Genomic DNA, 17,849 nt, shown 5'->3' with positions numbered 1-17,849 from the left:
CAAATGAAAGGGCTCAACAAGCAGAATACAATATACTATATATAATTGTTCCGCAAACATCCTAGATGGGACAAGGGAGACTTCTCTCATATCAATGAGGGCACCCCGATTCATATTAGTTCAATGATATGGGACCTACTGTTTATTGCCGAGTCCGAACGGCGTGTCCTAAGACACCACTTGAAGAGAAGTTTTTCAAGGCTGAAATACTCAGGAAATGTCGCCAACATCACTGAGGGGTATTTTGCCACCGCTGAAAATTTGATGTTGCCTGGCCTGGGAATCGAACCCACGATCTTTAGCGTGCAAGGCGGATGTGCATGCCATTGCACCACGGTGACACCCAATTATATATACACCAATATACTATAAAAAATTGAAATCCAAGATGGCGGCCGCTACAAAATGACGGATAACGTAGGTTTTATCAATCCCATCAACATGGGTATCAAATGAAAGGTCTCAACAAGTAGAATACAATTTACAATGCAAAATTGAAATCTAAGATGGCCGCCGCTACCAAATGGCTGATAACAATTTTTTTATCAATCCTACCAATATGGGTATCAAATAAAAGGGCTTGACAAAAAGAATATAGTGCACTATACAGTACATCTTATACACCCGAAAGCCATACAGTTTCAAGCTAAGTACAATTAGGGACGGCTGAAAGAAGAATGTTGGCTTTAATACTATCATGGGCTTCTACAATACATAAAATGCAGGGCAGCACTGTGGATCACGCAGTCGTATACTTAGGTGCGAAACTGTTTGAAGAAGGTCAAGCCTACGTGACTCTTAGTAGAGTAAGATCTTTGCAGGGACTACGTATAGAGGAGTTGGACTGCAATAAACTAACAGGCAAGAAACCTTGCAATAATGAAACACTAAATTAAACAGAATGCGAAATAAAAACTAAAAACTAGAAAATAAAAATAGGTAACAAACTTTTAAAGTTAAACGGTTTTATGTTAAACATACATTGCAATGTTTAAGATAAATGTACTAAAAACCAAAAAATAATAAAATAGATACAGTCGTGGGAATTATAAACATATGCATAGACTAGACTAAAATAAAACCGTGGGGCACGTCAATTGTCTACAAATTATCGACTTAATGTGCGATAGAAGAATCGTTTAATTCGTCGTTAGGCAGTTGGCCCGCAGACGGTGAGGAAATTAGTTACTATGTTCTTGCTCATGGAAATTCCAATAGTTATACACTCCATGTAAATAAAAGAGATGTTTCAACTAGTTTATCGTTGGACATTCACACTGCTGGCTGGCGAGGAATCGTTTGACTGCTCGTAGATTGTCTTTAAACGACAAAGTACTACTCGCTCGCCAATATGAAACCCTAAAACTCGCTTATAATCGAGCTTTCTAGCTTGTTTGCACATTCTAGCCCTACTTATCACACGTCCATCGCTGTCGGTTGAACAACTGCCTAATTATAGTGTAACATTACAAAACGAACATTTCAATCAACGATTGTAGACAATTGACGTGCCCCACGGTTTTATTTTAGTCTAGTCTATGCATATGTTTATAATTCCCACGACTGTATCTATTTTATTATTTTTTGGTTTTTAGTACATTTATCTTAAACATTGCAATGTATGTTTAACATAAAACCGTTTAACTTAAAAAGTTTTTTACCTATTTTTATTTTTACTATTTTTTTTCGAAAACATAAAGGAACAAATGTTATCGTAGTAAAAAATAGTAGCTTCCTGCAAGTTCTGGAACAAAGCATATATTGCTGCAGTTTCCCACATTCATAATGCACAATATTTTGAACTTCATATTTCAAAAGTAATTTTTCAGTGTTTTCTATTATTCTATTTCAGTGTTTTCTACTCCGTTGTTGAATATTTCACTGTTGAGGTTCGGATAAAATGTATTCTTCATATTCTGCATTTAAATCACCTAGAATCAGGGTTTGGGCAAAATACACATATCTGTGCTTGAGTAGTTGAAGAATTTAGCTTTTATCCATATTGCCGCCGGTAAATTGGGAGACGTGATATTTTAGAATCCGGCTAACTATAAACCCACCTTATACAGAGCGTCGCCTTTAATCGAAGTTGTGATGCTTTTCCTATTCTTTCGATGCCCTCCTAAGGCTTTAATTGGAGAGACATTTTATTCATAAGACATTTTATAAGGAGACATTTTATTTAAAAACTTAAGAAAGACGAAAGTGAATAAGAGCGGAAAAATGCCAAACGAAAATGAAACTATTTTTGGTGGGTGGATGACATTAGTGTGTTTCACCTAACCGCCAATTTCGTGACGTTACACATAATTCATCAAATATTTAAAATGGGGTTAACTTGATATTCTCGGCAAACTTTCACACTTCTTTTAAAAACGCACACACACACAGAAAATAAAATAAGAAATCAAAAATGTTTAATGAAAGAAGAAGCGTGTCACACAATTAACACTTGTTAATTAATAAACAAATGTTTTCTTTTTCATCAAAAAAGTGCGTTTATAGCAAGAAAATAAAGTCATGAGAATTACATTCTTGAAAATCTGACAAAAAGAAAAGTGATATGAAATACATACTGTGAAATGCGCTCAGTGTGGCCGGTAAGACAGCGTTATGCTGCCGAGGGTATATAAACTTTGTTGCGATCAAAAATGTGCCTAATCGAAATAATGGTTTTGATCCCAAGTATGTTTGGTGGAAATCCATTTCAGGCAATTTAGTTCTGTGCGCCCGTTTGTTGCCGGATTCGCAAGATCCAAATTTTGATTTGTTTCAAACTTTGCACATCCTATCATTTCTTGCAGACGTAGCTTATGTTCTAATTTCGAATATATCGATTTGCACATTCTCTTCCACTATGTAGCGTTAAAATTTGCATACCACGTTGGCGCCGCATAGCTTACCACAGACCTGCCTATTGCTTCATAGGAGGCCAACACTTATTTCAGCTATCCAGGTGGTGAAAAGTGTGACAGTGGATATTTTCATATTCCTCAGATGGAAGAACTGCACTAATTCAGATATCTTCATAGACATTTAACCTATCACAGATGCCATCGACGATAGGACCACCCGACGCCAAGATCGTACAATCATCCGCCTTCATTGCGATCTTTGTGCCACCTGAAAGATGCCGAATTTCAAAAAAGTACTTGCACTCAATATTTTTGAATTCTACGAACGACTGCCATCTACACAAATCGTTGATTATCCAACGTTTCAAACACGACTGGAGGGAAGTCTTCTTTATGTCGTCGGCGGTATCGAAGGCATGGTTGACAGTATCGAAGGTCTTGCATAGGTCTAGCGTTACCATAACTTCTCGGTCGCAAGGCCTGTTCTGGCCTATTATGTGTGGATATGGTGTTTAATGCTGTTATGGCGCTGTGCATTTTCTGGGAAACAGCTTCTCGCCATTGGGAGCAGTAGTACCTCTAGAATCTTCGCTTCTGTCGGCATAAGGAAGATCGGCCTTCAGTTACGGGAAACTCTGTCACGCTTCTGGTACAATGTCTGTGGTTACCGATAGATTGAGAATACTTTTTAAATATTTAACCCCGGGATTTCAACATAGCTCATCGTAAATTGTGGATGGTGGTAACTTTCCGCCCTGTCACTAACACGAGCACCCTTCTGTACATAAGCGGCTGGCTTTATTGCATAAGTTATTTCTGGTAAGACTAAAAGACCCTAGTTCGAATTTGGCTCGACCGTTCTTTAATCTATTGCCATAAATGACTTAATCAAGAATGCCATGCTCTTATGTACCGGGGCGGTCTTGGGTCTTCAGGGATCGTATGACGAAGCTCATCACACTCATTTGCAAGTAATGTAGCCTCTGCTGGGAAATTTAGTCTAATTTCGGGTATTCGACCAGCATGTTTGTAGCGAGGATCTGAGGGAATGGACAGCTCTCTGTAGCGGTGATTAGTCACTTCTCTGAACTCTTGTCAATCAGTTCAGAGGTTTTGAAATCGCGTGGTCTGTTAACAAAAATGATGATAGGAAGGTGACCTTAAGCGGGTAGATGTTTTAGCACACCAAGCAGCAACATAACTCATATTGCAGTACTTTTGGAGGCGGTTAAGAACTGAGCAGCCTAGGAATTTTATCCATTTCATGCAGTCATTACGTTTCATATGCTGTGGATACGGAACTGATGAACGGAGCAGATCCATCCAGTTTCTTCTCTATCCCGGCACAAGCATAAAGAACTCGAACCAATCTATTGTAACGTGGTTTTCTCGTTGGCTAGGGTAAGTCCAGTCGCGTCCATGATGATAAGGATGATTGGTCACTATGGAACGATGATGTTGACTGATAATTGATAATGACGATGGTAGGTGATGGTGATGTTCAGGATAGATGATGCTTGTTGATGACGAGGGGCCTTGGTTATCGCATTTTACGCTGGTCGGAAACGACGAAGCTGATTGACAATCGGGTTTTACGATTTAATGATGATTGGTAACGTGTTGATTGATGATTATTCGATTGACGACGACATAATGGAGTTAGAGATCTCGGCCGATGATGATCAGGGTGGACGATATGATGAAGTTCGGTGAACATCGCAGGTAACCGATGTTCGTCACTGCGAGTGACGAAAAGCCGAAGCTTCCGCATGTGTCGGAAACCCGAAGCTTTCGTGTGGGACAGAAAACCTATGTTTCTGTGTTGTATAGATCGGAAATATAGACTTTCTGTATCTGTTTCTGACAGAATACCGTAGTCTCTGTGTGGGACAGAATACCAAAGTATCTGTGAGGAATGTAATAATAGGGGCGTCCCAATGGGAAGTCCTTCTAACATTTCTCAACACAACTTCTTACCCACGATTACATTGGCGGGTAGCAAGCTCCCTGCAATAGGAAATTCATTTCAATATCGAAAAGTGGCATGAAGTGAATGAAAACTATTTCCATTAGAGTCAGTGATGAAGTTCCAACGAAGTGAACTAAACTCATATGTATTAGCATGGGCTTTGTTATGGAGTTGATGAATAAACCAAGTAAAAAAGTATCAGTCGGTATAAATTACCAAAGGATCTTCGAACAGACCCTAACTACACTTAGACTTAGACCGATATTGGCCACATTAGAAGTTAAACTAAATTTGGATAAAATATTAGGAGATACAAAATTTGGACCAAATTGGTTGCTATGTTCATGAGATATCGTGTGTACCATTTTAGTGACATTTTTAAATATTGGGGGGAAGTACCGGAAGTTGTGGACCGGTATTGCCGTTTTTTTTCAAGAAGTATGGACTTGCCCCTGAAAAAACGTTTACCGTCGTAATAGAGGCAGAAAATCCTTCAAAAAAAAAAAAAAAAAACTAGTAAAAAAGTATCAGTTTTGCCGACAGAGATATACCCTCAGCCTATGTGAATTGGAACTTTCATTTTTTTGCGGCACTTGTTGGACATTTGAACTTGCCGACAAAAATATGGATTAGGATTAAAGTTCAAAAGTTTTGCGGAGGAGGGAATGGACTAACATAGTGCATTACGGAAGTGGATCTTATTTTGAGAGTCATATCTTTTCGATAGATATCGCGCCCACTAGTCATTTAAGTGGGTCATCGTACACCTGTTGGAGCAGTATGCCAGGAAGCATGGACTTGTCCACGGAAAACATAATTTGACTGTATACAGGACCACAAAGAACATCATCGGTATAAATTTCCAAAGGATCTCCGAACAGACCCTAAACTGCATTTGGACACTTTTGTGGGGGAGGTATCCTAAGGAGAGGACCGATATGGGCCATTTTAAACTAAGTTTGGACAAAATATGACGTAGGCCAAATTTTGGATCAAATCGGCAGATCCGTTCCACTACACACGGTGTCATAAGGGTTTTTTTTGCACCTTCTAGGCTATTTTCTCAGGAAGTATGGACTTGCCCCTGATGAAATTTGTACTGTTATATGGGGGGCAGTGAATACAAGTTGGTACAAGAAAAATCAAATCGATTCGAGAGCAGGTCCTAAACAGGACTTTTCCTAAATTTTGTGTGGGAGGTTCCCGAGGGAGTGGACCGATTGAATACATATTGGAACCTCATCTAAATCTAAGTTTGGACAAAATATTACGAAGGCCAAATATTGGACCGAATCGGCAGATCCGTTCCACTACACACGGTGTCATAAGGACTTGCCCCTGATGAAACTTGTACCGTCGTATGGAGGGCAGTGAATACAAGTTGCTACAACAAAAATCAAATCGATGCGAGAGCAGGTCCTAAACTGGACTTTTCCCAAATTTTGTGTGGGAGGTTACCGAATGAGTGGACCAATTGAACACATATTGGAACCTCATCTAAGTCTGGTAGAAATTTCACGATGTGTAAAGTATGGACCAAATCGGTTACTCCCTTCAAGAGTTATCGTGCGCACAAATTTTCCGAACATTTTCGAAGTTTTGTGGGAGAGGTACCACAAAGAATGGACCGATATAACACATCTTCGATCTTAAACTAAGTTTGGACAAAATATTACGAAAGCCAAATTTTGTACTGAATCGATTGATCTCTTCGAGAGTTATCGTGCGCTCCAGCCAGCCGAACAGACGGACGGACATGGCTAAATCAACTCCAAATTGTCTGAAATGAATTTCGTCCAAACATACTTGGGGTCTAAAACCATTATTTCGATGAGGCACATTTGGCCCGTATATGTATAGTGTATATACCCTCGTTAGCATTAATGCTAAGCCCATATTTACATTAGGCAATTTTCCTTGCGGCAATTGTCATTTGAAGGAGAGAGAGGTGAGGCCTGTGGTAACCCTTTGCCTCTCAACACCCTCTCTCACCGACAAACTGACAATTGCCGCAAGGAAAATTGCCTAATGTAAATATGGACTAAGAATATAAAAATGTGTCTATGGTAGGTTTATGTAAGTCCATATTTACATTAGGCAATTTTCCTTTCGGCAATTGTCAGTTTGTGGGAAAGCGAGGGTTGTTGTTGTGCCTCACCTCTCTCTCCTTCAAACTGACAATTGCCGCAAGGAAAATTGCCTAATATAAATATGGACTAAGCAAAAAGTTCCAAAACCTGCAAGAATTTTCTATCTTTTAAATTTTTTTTTTTTTAAATTTTCAACATTTCAAAAATAGTAATGGTCGCTTATTGAAAAGCCCTTCAAGTCAATTCGGTGCATACAACTGGCCGCTGAGGGAAACCCGACCTTATCGCATCACATGTTACCTTTTAAGTTCCTAACCTCAACCCTTTGCCCTGGGCGATTAGCCAGTGGGTTACTCACCATCAAACAATTAAATAGATATCTTCAATAGATATAACTCAACCTTCTTGCTCCAACAGTGACCTGCTTGAGAAATTTTATGATTATACCTTCAGCGGTTTTCCTGAGTCACTTACTAACCTTCCAGGGTGTATTCTCCAAAACCCATACTTATCGAGCATGTTCGCACCAAAAGTTACTTCCTGATCTCCCTGTCATTTATGGTCAGACCGTCAGTCATTGAGTTACTCATCATTAAAGAATTTTATAGATATCGATATTGCTGGCCAATTCGTATCCTTTCAGGATGAATCCGAATCGGGACCTGTCCGCCATGAGATTTACGATCCTAGTAGACGACCAGAATGTTAGTGAGTCAAAGCCTCGGTACATAAGCGGCTGGCTTTGGTTATTTCCGGTAAAAGACTAGAAGGCAAAGGCCAACTTAGTTCGAATTTGGCTCGGTCGTTTTTTTTTCTTTTACCAGAAATTAATAATTATTAATAGCCATATGGTAATTTTCATAAGTAGTACCTAACTTCAACCATATGCCTGGGCGTTGATGATAAGCCCGTCAGTGAGTGATTCAACACCGAAGAATTTTATAGATATATGTACATACATATATAGGAATATTACCTTTACAAGTTCTTCTTTTTTTATAGAAACAATGTTTTGTAGAGTATAATTATATTTGCGAATAAATTGCATTTTTGGCAATTTCAAAATAAAAATGCATTTTTTATTTATTTTTTATAATTGACCTATGGCGCTTGAAACGAAATAATCTAATTTTCACTTTCCTGACTTCTTAATTTAAAGCTTAGGAAAAGTTTTAAAATGATAACTCAACATGATTGGTTCTACTTGTTATTAGCATTTTTGCGAAGCGAAAGTGGGCAATTATCGAATGGTGAAACTGCTTAAATAGAAATGTCGCAAAATATATAGACATTCATACATAAAGTAGATCAAGTAAACTGATTTTAAAAAAATTTCACAGATCTTAAGAGTTCTTAATGTCGAAGCAAAGCTAGTTATTGGATTGGCAAGGGGACCAACCTTGTTATGCCATACTCAAATCCATCATTTATCTACATTACCATTAAAAACCAAGTCAATCTTTGACTTCTACTCTCCCCGCGCGAAGAAAAATTTCCTCTGTCATCTGTTTATCGTTGTAATTTCATCCAAACATCAAAATGACCATTTCAGGTCATCATAACTGGTTTATAAATTTTCAAATCTATTTTAAGATTTTCAAAAAACAAACATCTAAACTTTTTCTTTCGTTATCACTCTCACCGAACACAAAATTCTTAAGGCGTTTTCATTATTAATGTTAATCGGAAGTTAACGATCTCTGACGTGTGGAGCACGTGAATGAAAAATCGTCACCTTATAAATGATACGCTTAATGGAGATAACAAAAACAAAGGTTTAAGATGTCAAAGAAAAGTTTGATTATGCGCGTTAATTACACCCTCTTTTAGATCAAATATCCATCTACGAATTTTACTTTTAAACTTTGTAGTCTTGAAGGCAGCCAGTCTTTATTGATATCTCAATCAAATCAGATAAAACGCGCAACAAACAAAGAAATATAAAGAAAATTATATGTAACGTTGAATAATAGAAGTGATAACTGATACATATTGGAAGAAAATTAAGGAAAACTTCTTTGTGCAAAAATGAAAATTGTGTACGTAAATTAAAAAAGAAAAATTATAATGATTAGTGATAACAATATTATTAATCAATGGCAAACAATTTAGGACCAGCATATGCCGGAAAATACAATTTCGTAGTTCATAATAAGTTGCCAGTGACAGATAAGCATAAATATATAAATATTGGAGGTCTTCTAAAATTGTTTATTAAATAATTTTACGAGAACTTATTTTTATTTTGGAGTCTGAATTGTGATATTATTAAACGAATTAATTTTATATTAATTTCTCTCTCGAGTTGAGCTTTTTAATGATCAAAGGTTGCGAATGAAAAAGTTAGAAGTCAGAGATAGACACCACACGCCTACTTATACGGTTTCGTTTCGTGGTCGCATTATGTGTGGTCAATAAGTTGCTTTATCTGCAACCCAAGTGTAGTGAGGTCGTAGATTTAGTGGTGGATATTTTTCAAAATCCTATCGCATCGGAGTTTAACTTTTCGTCAAAAATGACACCCGATGCCAATATCAACCGCATACGTACCGATCCATATGAGATCTGCCGGAGGGGTGGAATACAGTAAAGGAAGAGGGTAAAAAGTTTAGGTGATATCACACCACCATGGGGAACTTGCTGTTTCACTCTAAGGGGTTTTGACCTTATGTTCCCGAATTCCACATAGACTTGGTAGTCCTACATAAGAAGACCTTGTGGTCTTCCATAAAAAACCTTGTCTTCTTCTTCATGGTGGTTCCTCGCTTGGAGGAGATTGGCCAAAATCTTTGTTCTATGTGCCGCTTGAAGTGGCACGAGTGTGGCTTGATTGAGTTATCGATTCCGATATCGCTTGACTCCTAGGTAGTTTTGGTCAAAATACGTGAATCATTCGTGGGGTGTTGAGTCATGTCATAGATTGGCCGTTAAGTAAAAACAAGTAAGAAAAGCGTTAAGGCCGAACTTTTTATACCCTCCACCACAAATTTAAGCCATTTCGGTGGATTAATGTGGCCACAACCTTCAAAATAGCGAATATCGGAAGGTACCGTTTTATGGGGGCTATATGATGGCGTGGACCAATACCTAAAAATTTCTGGGGAAAGTTTTATACCCCCAACGAACACTAAATACCAAATTTCAGCCATTTCGGTGTGATAATGACGCTAAAACCTTCAAAATACCGAATATCGGGATATGGGGGCTATATCAAGACGTGAACCTATATAAACATTTTATGGTAGAAATGTTTTTTAGCCTCTGGAAATACAGAATATAAAGTTACAAACGACTCTGTTGTAAAATGGGACTAATACATTCAAAATATGTTAAAATGACGCGTACTTTTGTATTGTATATTTTTTGTATTGTATCTTTATTTTTTCATAAATGTTACAAATTAATCTCTTACACTAATGTAAATATTTGTTTCGAAAAAATAAGATTTACAGCATGATTCATATGAATCGTATGCTGGAAATTTGAGTTTTTATTTATAACTAGTAATTAAATTCGTTTATTAACATATTTCTGTACTTTAAAGCCTCATTTAAATAGTTGTATAGACTATACCAGGAAATATCTTCACCACCATTTAGTATCCAAATAACTTCAAGTTCATTTAGCTGAATTTTCTGAAAATATGTTTTTCTCAACATTTTAAAAATCGGACAGCGACCAAGGATTTTTGTAATTGTTTCTACTTCTTGTAAATTACACAGAGAACAGATTTGTTGACTTTCTGATCGATACGTGGAACCATTTAAATTTAACATACTTCCTCTTGCACGCATTATCAGAGATATTTGATTTTGGGTGTAATTATTACAACAATAAACAGGACCAATATCGTAATTTACTGCCTGTTCATGTATGTCGCACGGAAATCTGTACGAAAGGAAAGCAGGCACTCACTTCCGTCTAAAAATGCGTTCATGTATTTCGCAAACTATCGTGCGACCGCCGTTACGTATCTTATGCGAAATACTACTAATTTGAATGTACATTTGTACAACTATGTTCTATAAATGAGAGCCAAATGAGAAATGAAAACAAAATCCACATATACATACATACATTGGAATATGTGTGATTTGTTTTGTTTCAAAAATAAAATGTGTCGGTATTTTGAATTATTTTATTTTATTGATTTCTTCACAATAAAGAATGAAACCGCCGTAAAAACGTGTCTATAAAATTTTTATTTTGTTTCAAGAATGTGTTGCATAAATTTGTTTTAAGATTTTCGGTGTTATTCGCGAGTTTACGTTCTACTCGGCAGCTACAAAGCAAGTGAGTGATTTTGACATTCTCTTTCTATAAGAGACAGTCCTTTCGAAATACATAAACCCGAATTGAATGGAAAAGTGTACGTTTACGTGTTATTTCGTATGGCTTGTCGGTCGCATAGATTTTCGTTTCGAAGGCGTTTACATGAACAGAAAATAATTTTTTTCCACTTCCGAAGCGCAAAAAACCTTTCGGTCGACATACATGAACACAAAGACGTATAGCAATAAAGACCTGAACAAATGCATTTTCCAAAAACATATGCTAATAGTTCCACATTTTGGTTACAGATGGCTACACAACTCACTGGAATTGATAACAGCAATGCCAATCGTTTTTGATTCCCATTTCTCGCGGCAGAAAACATTAACGTCGTGTTTTGTGGCTGAAATTTATTTCTTATCTTTTTTATTGTTCATTCAATGAAAAAATCAAAAGCGAATGCCGTCAAACTTGAGTTTTAATGTTTTTCTTGTCAATATTCCAATGAGTAACAGTTTTCGTTTAACAGAATGTTGCTATGATATCGTAGCAACAGAGGTTAACTCCCTCTACAGTTAATTTTTCACAATTGACTTTTCCTATCTTATAATAGGTGTGTGCGATAACTTTCCCAGCAATAATTACTCAGTCAGTTCCAGCAACCTCTCTCAGTGAATTTTACTCTCTCAAGCAAGAAAAATTGCAGAAAGTTATCGAACAGCATTTTGCAAAAAGTTGCAAGAAAGTCAGCTGTTTCCGAAAATGTATGAAATTTGTTTTTGTTTCTTTTGATATTTTAAACCAAACGGAACAAAAACATAAATTTTAAAATTGCACTTTACTTATTTAATGCTTTAATCCTATCCACAACGCTTTAGAATCTAAAAAAATGTGCAATCGTGAAATTTTCTTGGTCGAAAATGTTAACATTTCGATCTGTTTACATTGAACATGTGATTAAAAGTCAGCTGATCAGACTTGCAAATTTTTGCGGGACAAATTTTCCCAGCAAAAATTTGCAAGTTCTCAGTCACAAAACTCTCCAAACTCGCTCTCTTTTGCTGGATAATTTTGTTATCGAACAGCATTCAGCAAAAATTTGTACGAATTTGTACAAATTATTGGGTTATCGTACACACCTAATATTGACATCTTTGATGAACAGGCTGTAAGTCTTTTATAAATTCTAAAAATTGTATTCTGTGCATTGGTAATATTATTATTTATGTATTTTTGTTTGATATTTTCCAACAGCTGACAACAAATATTGTTCCACGCACGTTTGCTTTCAGCTGCAGTTTCAGCACGCATATCATTTTCTGAAAGCATCGTTTTAAAATGCTTGTACCAGGAGATATTTCTTTCCATAATTTTTAATGAGAGTTTATATGGCAAACGATGACCTTGCATTTCAAATAAGCATTTTGCTATATATTTTAGATGTAGACTGTATGTATAGAAGAATCCTTCCTCATAACCTGTTTCAAGGGCCAGAATATAGTTTGGTGTATGTTCTGACATTTTCAAAACTCTTTTAATAAAAAATCAAAGTAAGTATATCCCCATATTTGGGCACCATAGCTTTGAATAGATCTGCAAATTGAGAGAAACATTTTCCATTTTGCAGGTATAGAAATATTGGGTTTTGCAATGAAATCTTTCCAGGTTAAGTTCAGACATGTTTTTGATGCATTTGTTTTATATTCGATGTGTTTTGTGAAAGAAAGTCTGGGTGTTAATATTATACCAAGATTCTTGTATTCGTTTACAATCCTGAGATATTCTCCTATGTACAACCATTTCTCGTTCTCCTCCAATCTACCACTCCTTCTAAAAACCATAATTTCAGACTTTGTTTGATTGACTTCCATACCGCACATATCTCGATAGATAATTTATCATTGCCTGTAAAGTTTCGACATCATCTGCCAGTAAAACGATATCGTCTTCATACATCAGCAGACGTATATTAATTTCATCCACACAAAGACCACCTCCTAGAAAATCATGTAAGTCATTAAGGTACAGTGAAAATAGCACAAGCGACAAAAGACATCCCTCTTTAACTCCATTTATTGATTCAAACTGTTTAGATAAATAGGGACCCGTCCGTACTGATGATTTGTTGTACATATACACATTTTCTATGAAGGCTAGGCAATGTAGTTTGTATATGAGGTATTGTCTTGGGATCGTTTCAAACGCCGCTTTAAAGTCGACAAAAATGCATATACATTCTTTTATCTTCCAACTTAATGTTTACTATTGATGTAAGATTAAAGACATTATTGACAGTCGAATACCCTTGCCTAAATCCTGTCTGGAACTCGTTTAGTATTTTAGATCCATATTTCCAATCTGTTATTCTGGTATTAATCATACCCATCATCAATTTGGCAATACAATTCATAAAACTTGTACCTCGATAGTTACTCGGATCGTTAATATCTCACTTTTTGTATATTGGATATATAACATTTGTTCGAAACATATCAAAATCTTCAATCCATTCAAAATTTAAGAATATTGATTACATAACCTCATGAGAAACTCGTCTGTGGCGTTCATAAAAAACTCGTATGCTATTCTATCTTCTCCTGGGGCTTTATTCTCCTTTAGTTTGGAGAGTTGTATTTTGATCTCCGCTACACTAAAGTCTTTGTCGAGATTTTCATTTTTCGTTAATTCAGGAGCATAATGTATGGAAGGTGTTGGTGTGTCTGTATTTAGAAGGGATTCAAAATGATTCTTAAGGGCTTCAGCTGTAATGTGGCATCCAATTTCTGCCTGATTTCATTTGCCACTTTCCACCACGATCTGCAATCCGAAATTCTATCCAATCTTCTTTTTAAATCGACGTAATACTCTACTTGTTTCTTTTTACATAGATGCTGGTACTCTTTTCTCTGTAAGGAGTAAGCTATTCTGTGATCGTTATGTTTTGTAGACCCTCAATAATTTCATCAACTTCTCCCTTAATCGCAGACATTCATTGTCAATCTATGTATTTTTGTACTCAATCTTTTTCGATATGATATTTTAGGATACGATACTGTAATGATTTTAATAAATTCCAACAAAGACGTATTTTCAGATAATGATCTCATTTTCCTGAAGGCTGCTTGATACCTATTTTTATTCTGAGGTTTCCAAATAAGTTTCGGCATAAGAGTCAATTTATTTGTATCTCTCTTTTCCTTTTCATTCTGCAGTGTAATTGCCAAAGGCCAATGATCGGACTATCGATGGAAAAGGACTTCACATTTGGGATTATATCAAAAGACACAGCACATAAATCAATGACAGAACTTCTATTCGTATTTGCGAAAGTAAAACTTCCATTTTCATCTCCCTCAATTCTTCCATTTATTATGACCATACCATTACTATTACAAAAATCTATATACTTTTTTCCGTTCGCACTGATTGTCTTATCGCTCGAATTCCTTTTATGGCTTATTTGGTATTCTGCTACCATCTTTTCAGGAAATACCTGGTCCTCCCCGATTCTTCCATTGTGATCGTCTATAACTATTTTCGGTGCATCATTGCCCTCTACTGTTTCCTTTAGTTGTTGGAAGTTTACATGCCAATTTGACGTTCTCAAATAGACTGGATTACCTCGAACTTGGTTTTTCCAATTTCGAGTAGTAAAATGTCCATCTCATTTCTTTTTAGTAATGTGTGTTTAATGCCATTTATTTCCGTATCCTTTCTGACGCCACATACTTAGTCGCCTATCGCTCTCCCTCTATTGCTATTCCTTGTTGCTGTCTTCCAATAAATATGAACATTTTTGAACCTACATATGTTTATATTTCTCTTCGTTATTTTCTTCTACATGGGTTTCAAAAGGTATAAAGATATGAACGTTTTCCAAATATGAAAAAAAATCGTGATGATGATATTTTCCACTTAGACCGTTTACACCGTAAGCTAACAAATTTAAAGGACAATTTATATTTTGATTTGAATTTATATTAAGTGACGCGTACTTTATATGTGGCGTTATATGAGGGCTATACCAAAACGTGGACCTATATAAACAAACTTTGGTAGAAATGTTTTTTGGCCTTTGGAGACACGAAATACCAAATTACAACCAATTCGGTGGTAAAATGGGAAAATATCTTAAAAATTCCTTAAAACGACGACGCGTCACGCGTCATTTTGTATGGGGGCTATACGAAAACGTGGACCTACATAGCCCGCTTTCAATACCGACGGACATGGCTATATCGATGTAGAATTTCACGCTGATCAAGAATATATATAGTTTGTGGGGTCTACAATGATTATTTCGAGTAGTTACAAACGGAATGACAAACTTAATATACAATGTACCTCCATCCTACGGTGGAGAAGAACGACCCAATTTCGAACTAGGTTGGCCTATTCTTTTATTTTTATTATGTCAGAAATGAAACGGAGCAAGAAAGCCAGCCATCAAGGATTCATATGTACCTAGGCCTTTACGCACTATAGGATATGCACATTGAACTCAACTTGCTTTCTTCGGTCATTAAGATCAGGATGTCTCTTGGACAAATGTGGGTGAGATCTTTTTAAAATTGCCCATTACATTGAGAATGATTCTGATCAATTTACATTCTCTCGTGGAGGTAGATGGATTAACATATCGATTGTACTTCCTGAGGTAGTGCATCGCCTTTCGTAAGTCCTCTTCTGCTTGGCCAAACACATTTTCGGTTACAACTTTGATGGGGGTTCCACCCTCTGTAGCGTCCTAACATGGAAGGCTACTTAGTTCGATCAGTTTCGGCTGATGTACGGATCTTCTGTCTATTCGTCGGTCCAGGTTTAAAGGAATTAGCTATTTCCACAGAGAAAAAAAGCAAGGCCAGTTTGTCGGTGACTACGATCGCTGGAACGACTGAGGTATTGAGTTCGTCATCGTATAAATTGGATGATGTACAAAAGTACAGCTGGCCTTGGTACAAATTTCCCTCTCTTTTTTGCCATTGTTCATGTAGTATTCCGTTAGCTTCGTCTTTGAGTTGCCGTAATTTTCTTCTCTAATAATGCAAACTTTAATTTTATAATTATTTTTTTTCTTTCAGAACTTTATGTATTTTGTATGCGTCCGTATTGCCCACAATTATACGGGCTTACGAAACGGAAGACCGGTCAAATGCTACACTAACGAATGTAAAACTAACACATTGGAGAGAACATCGACGACAAAAACGTCATTTAATTTATCCAAAACAGGGTGTATTTAAGGTAAGTCCATTAAAAAGATAATCATGGAAGTGAGTTTATGATATCGCCTTCAATTTGTATATCCAAAAGCCTCGGCGCATAAGCTGTTGTCTAGAGTTGTGTAGTTCCGGAACGAACTAGTTCCAAGGAACTATTCCGGACAAGGAACTATTGGAACTATATCCGGCTCTTGCATTTATATAGTTCCTTTATTTCATATAGTTCCAGTTCATTTCTTCCTTTAATTCCACATTCACTTCGATCTTTCACATTCGGTTCGATCATCATTCAGATACGGTTGCATGGTAAAATAAACGTAAATAACATCCTCAAGACGGAAGAGAACGATTCATTGAACTATATCGCCCTCGGAACTATGGAACTATATTAAGGCACTAGTTCCTTTTGGGAAAAGGCACTAGAACGATCGATCCGCTCCAGGAACTAGATTGCGCAACTCTACTGTTGGTAAAGGGCAACATAGTTCCAAATAGTCTGTTCATTTCTTTTTTTTTCAGCAAGAATTCCATGCTTCCTATGTACCGAGAGTTTTGCGTCATATCTGGTAAAAGAAAGAGGACAAAGGGAAACCAGTTCGAAATTTTCTTTATTCTTTTACCAGAAATGACGCATCCACTTTAATTAGTTATGTTAATAATCCATTCTTCATTATTAATTTCCAGCTTAATTTTGGTTACGGTTATCCCATTGATTTGGGCGATCATCGTCCGTGGCGTACCCTGGCTGTAGCCAATAATCTGCAATTTAATTATGGTATACCCACTACAGCTCTTCATTGGTGGAATAGCTGGCATGTAAGAGCTTTGCAAAATAAATTTGATGGAGTTAATTATTTGGGACCTGTTATGGAACCGTTAAATAATTTCGAAAAAGATGAGCCTCAGTTATTTCTTTACACATGGATGGAAAACCTTATGACTAGGCAAAATGAAAATGGCCGCGAGTGTTTGCTAAAGGCAATATGTGAAAATGCCCAAATCGATGTACATCAGGGTCTGTATGCTGAAATATTGTATCGGTTTTTGAGGTAAGAAATTAAGAAGAGAGTGTTTAACAAAGTCGGTTGCTACGTGTAGATTTTTTAATACAATTTAAATATAAATGTTATTTTTGATATTATCCCTTTTTAAGGCCTCATCGCAACCTAGAATCACATTATGTAAATGCCTGGCAAATGGGTCTAGATGGTGTTGACTGTCAGTCGAGTTATCCCAAAGCTGTTGATTGTCTGCTGGATAGATTTACACATGTTCGTGAGGAATATATGGGCCATACTAGGGTAATCAAACACCCCTCGTTCGCATAACGGAATATAGAAAAAATATTGTGGAAAAGAATATCAATAATGAAAGCATTACTCACGATAGGACTATATTTCAAAGCCAAGAGGATCACCCCACAATGTGGATATCAAGCAAC

General features: G+C 36.6%; 1 protein-coding gene across 1 annotated transcript; it reads left to right on the top strand.

The window, feature by feature from the left end:
- Positions 1–11,085: 11,085 nt before the first annotated feature.
- LOC141386833 (uncharacterized) lies at positions 11,086–17,736 on the top strand (the record flags this gene model as incomplete). Its single annotated transcript, XM_073955740.1, has 4 exons — positions 11,086–11,207; positions 16,268–16,430; positions 17,093–17,457; positions 17,562–17,736. Coding segments are annotated over 4 exons (825 nt in total), but the record flags the coding sequence as incomplete, so codon positions are not given.
- Between the last annotated feature and the right edge of the window lie 113 nt (positions 17,737–17,849).

This window comes from Musca autumnalis, unplaced genomic scaffold, assembly GCF_047663935.1.
Source record: "Musca autumnalis isolate F117 unplaced genomic scaffold, ASM4766393v1 scaffold_5, whole genome shotgun sequence".
Taxonomy (NCBI): Eukaryota; Metazoa; Arthropoda; class Insecta; order Diptera; family Muscidae; genus Musca; species Musca autumnalis.
This window is presented reverse-complemented; position numbering and strand designations above follow the sequence as displayed.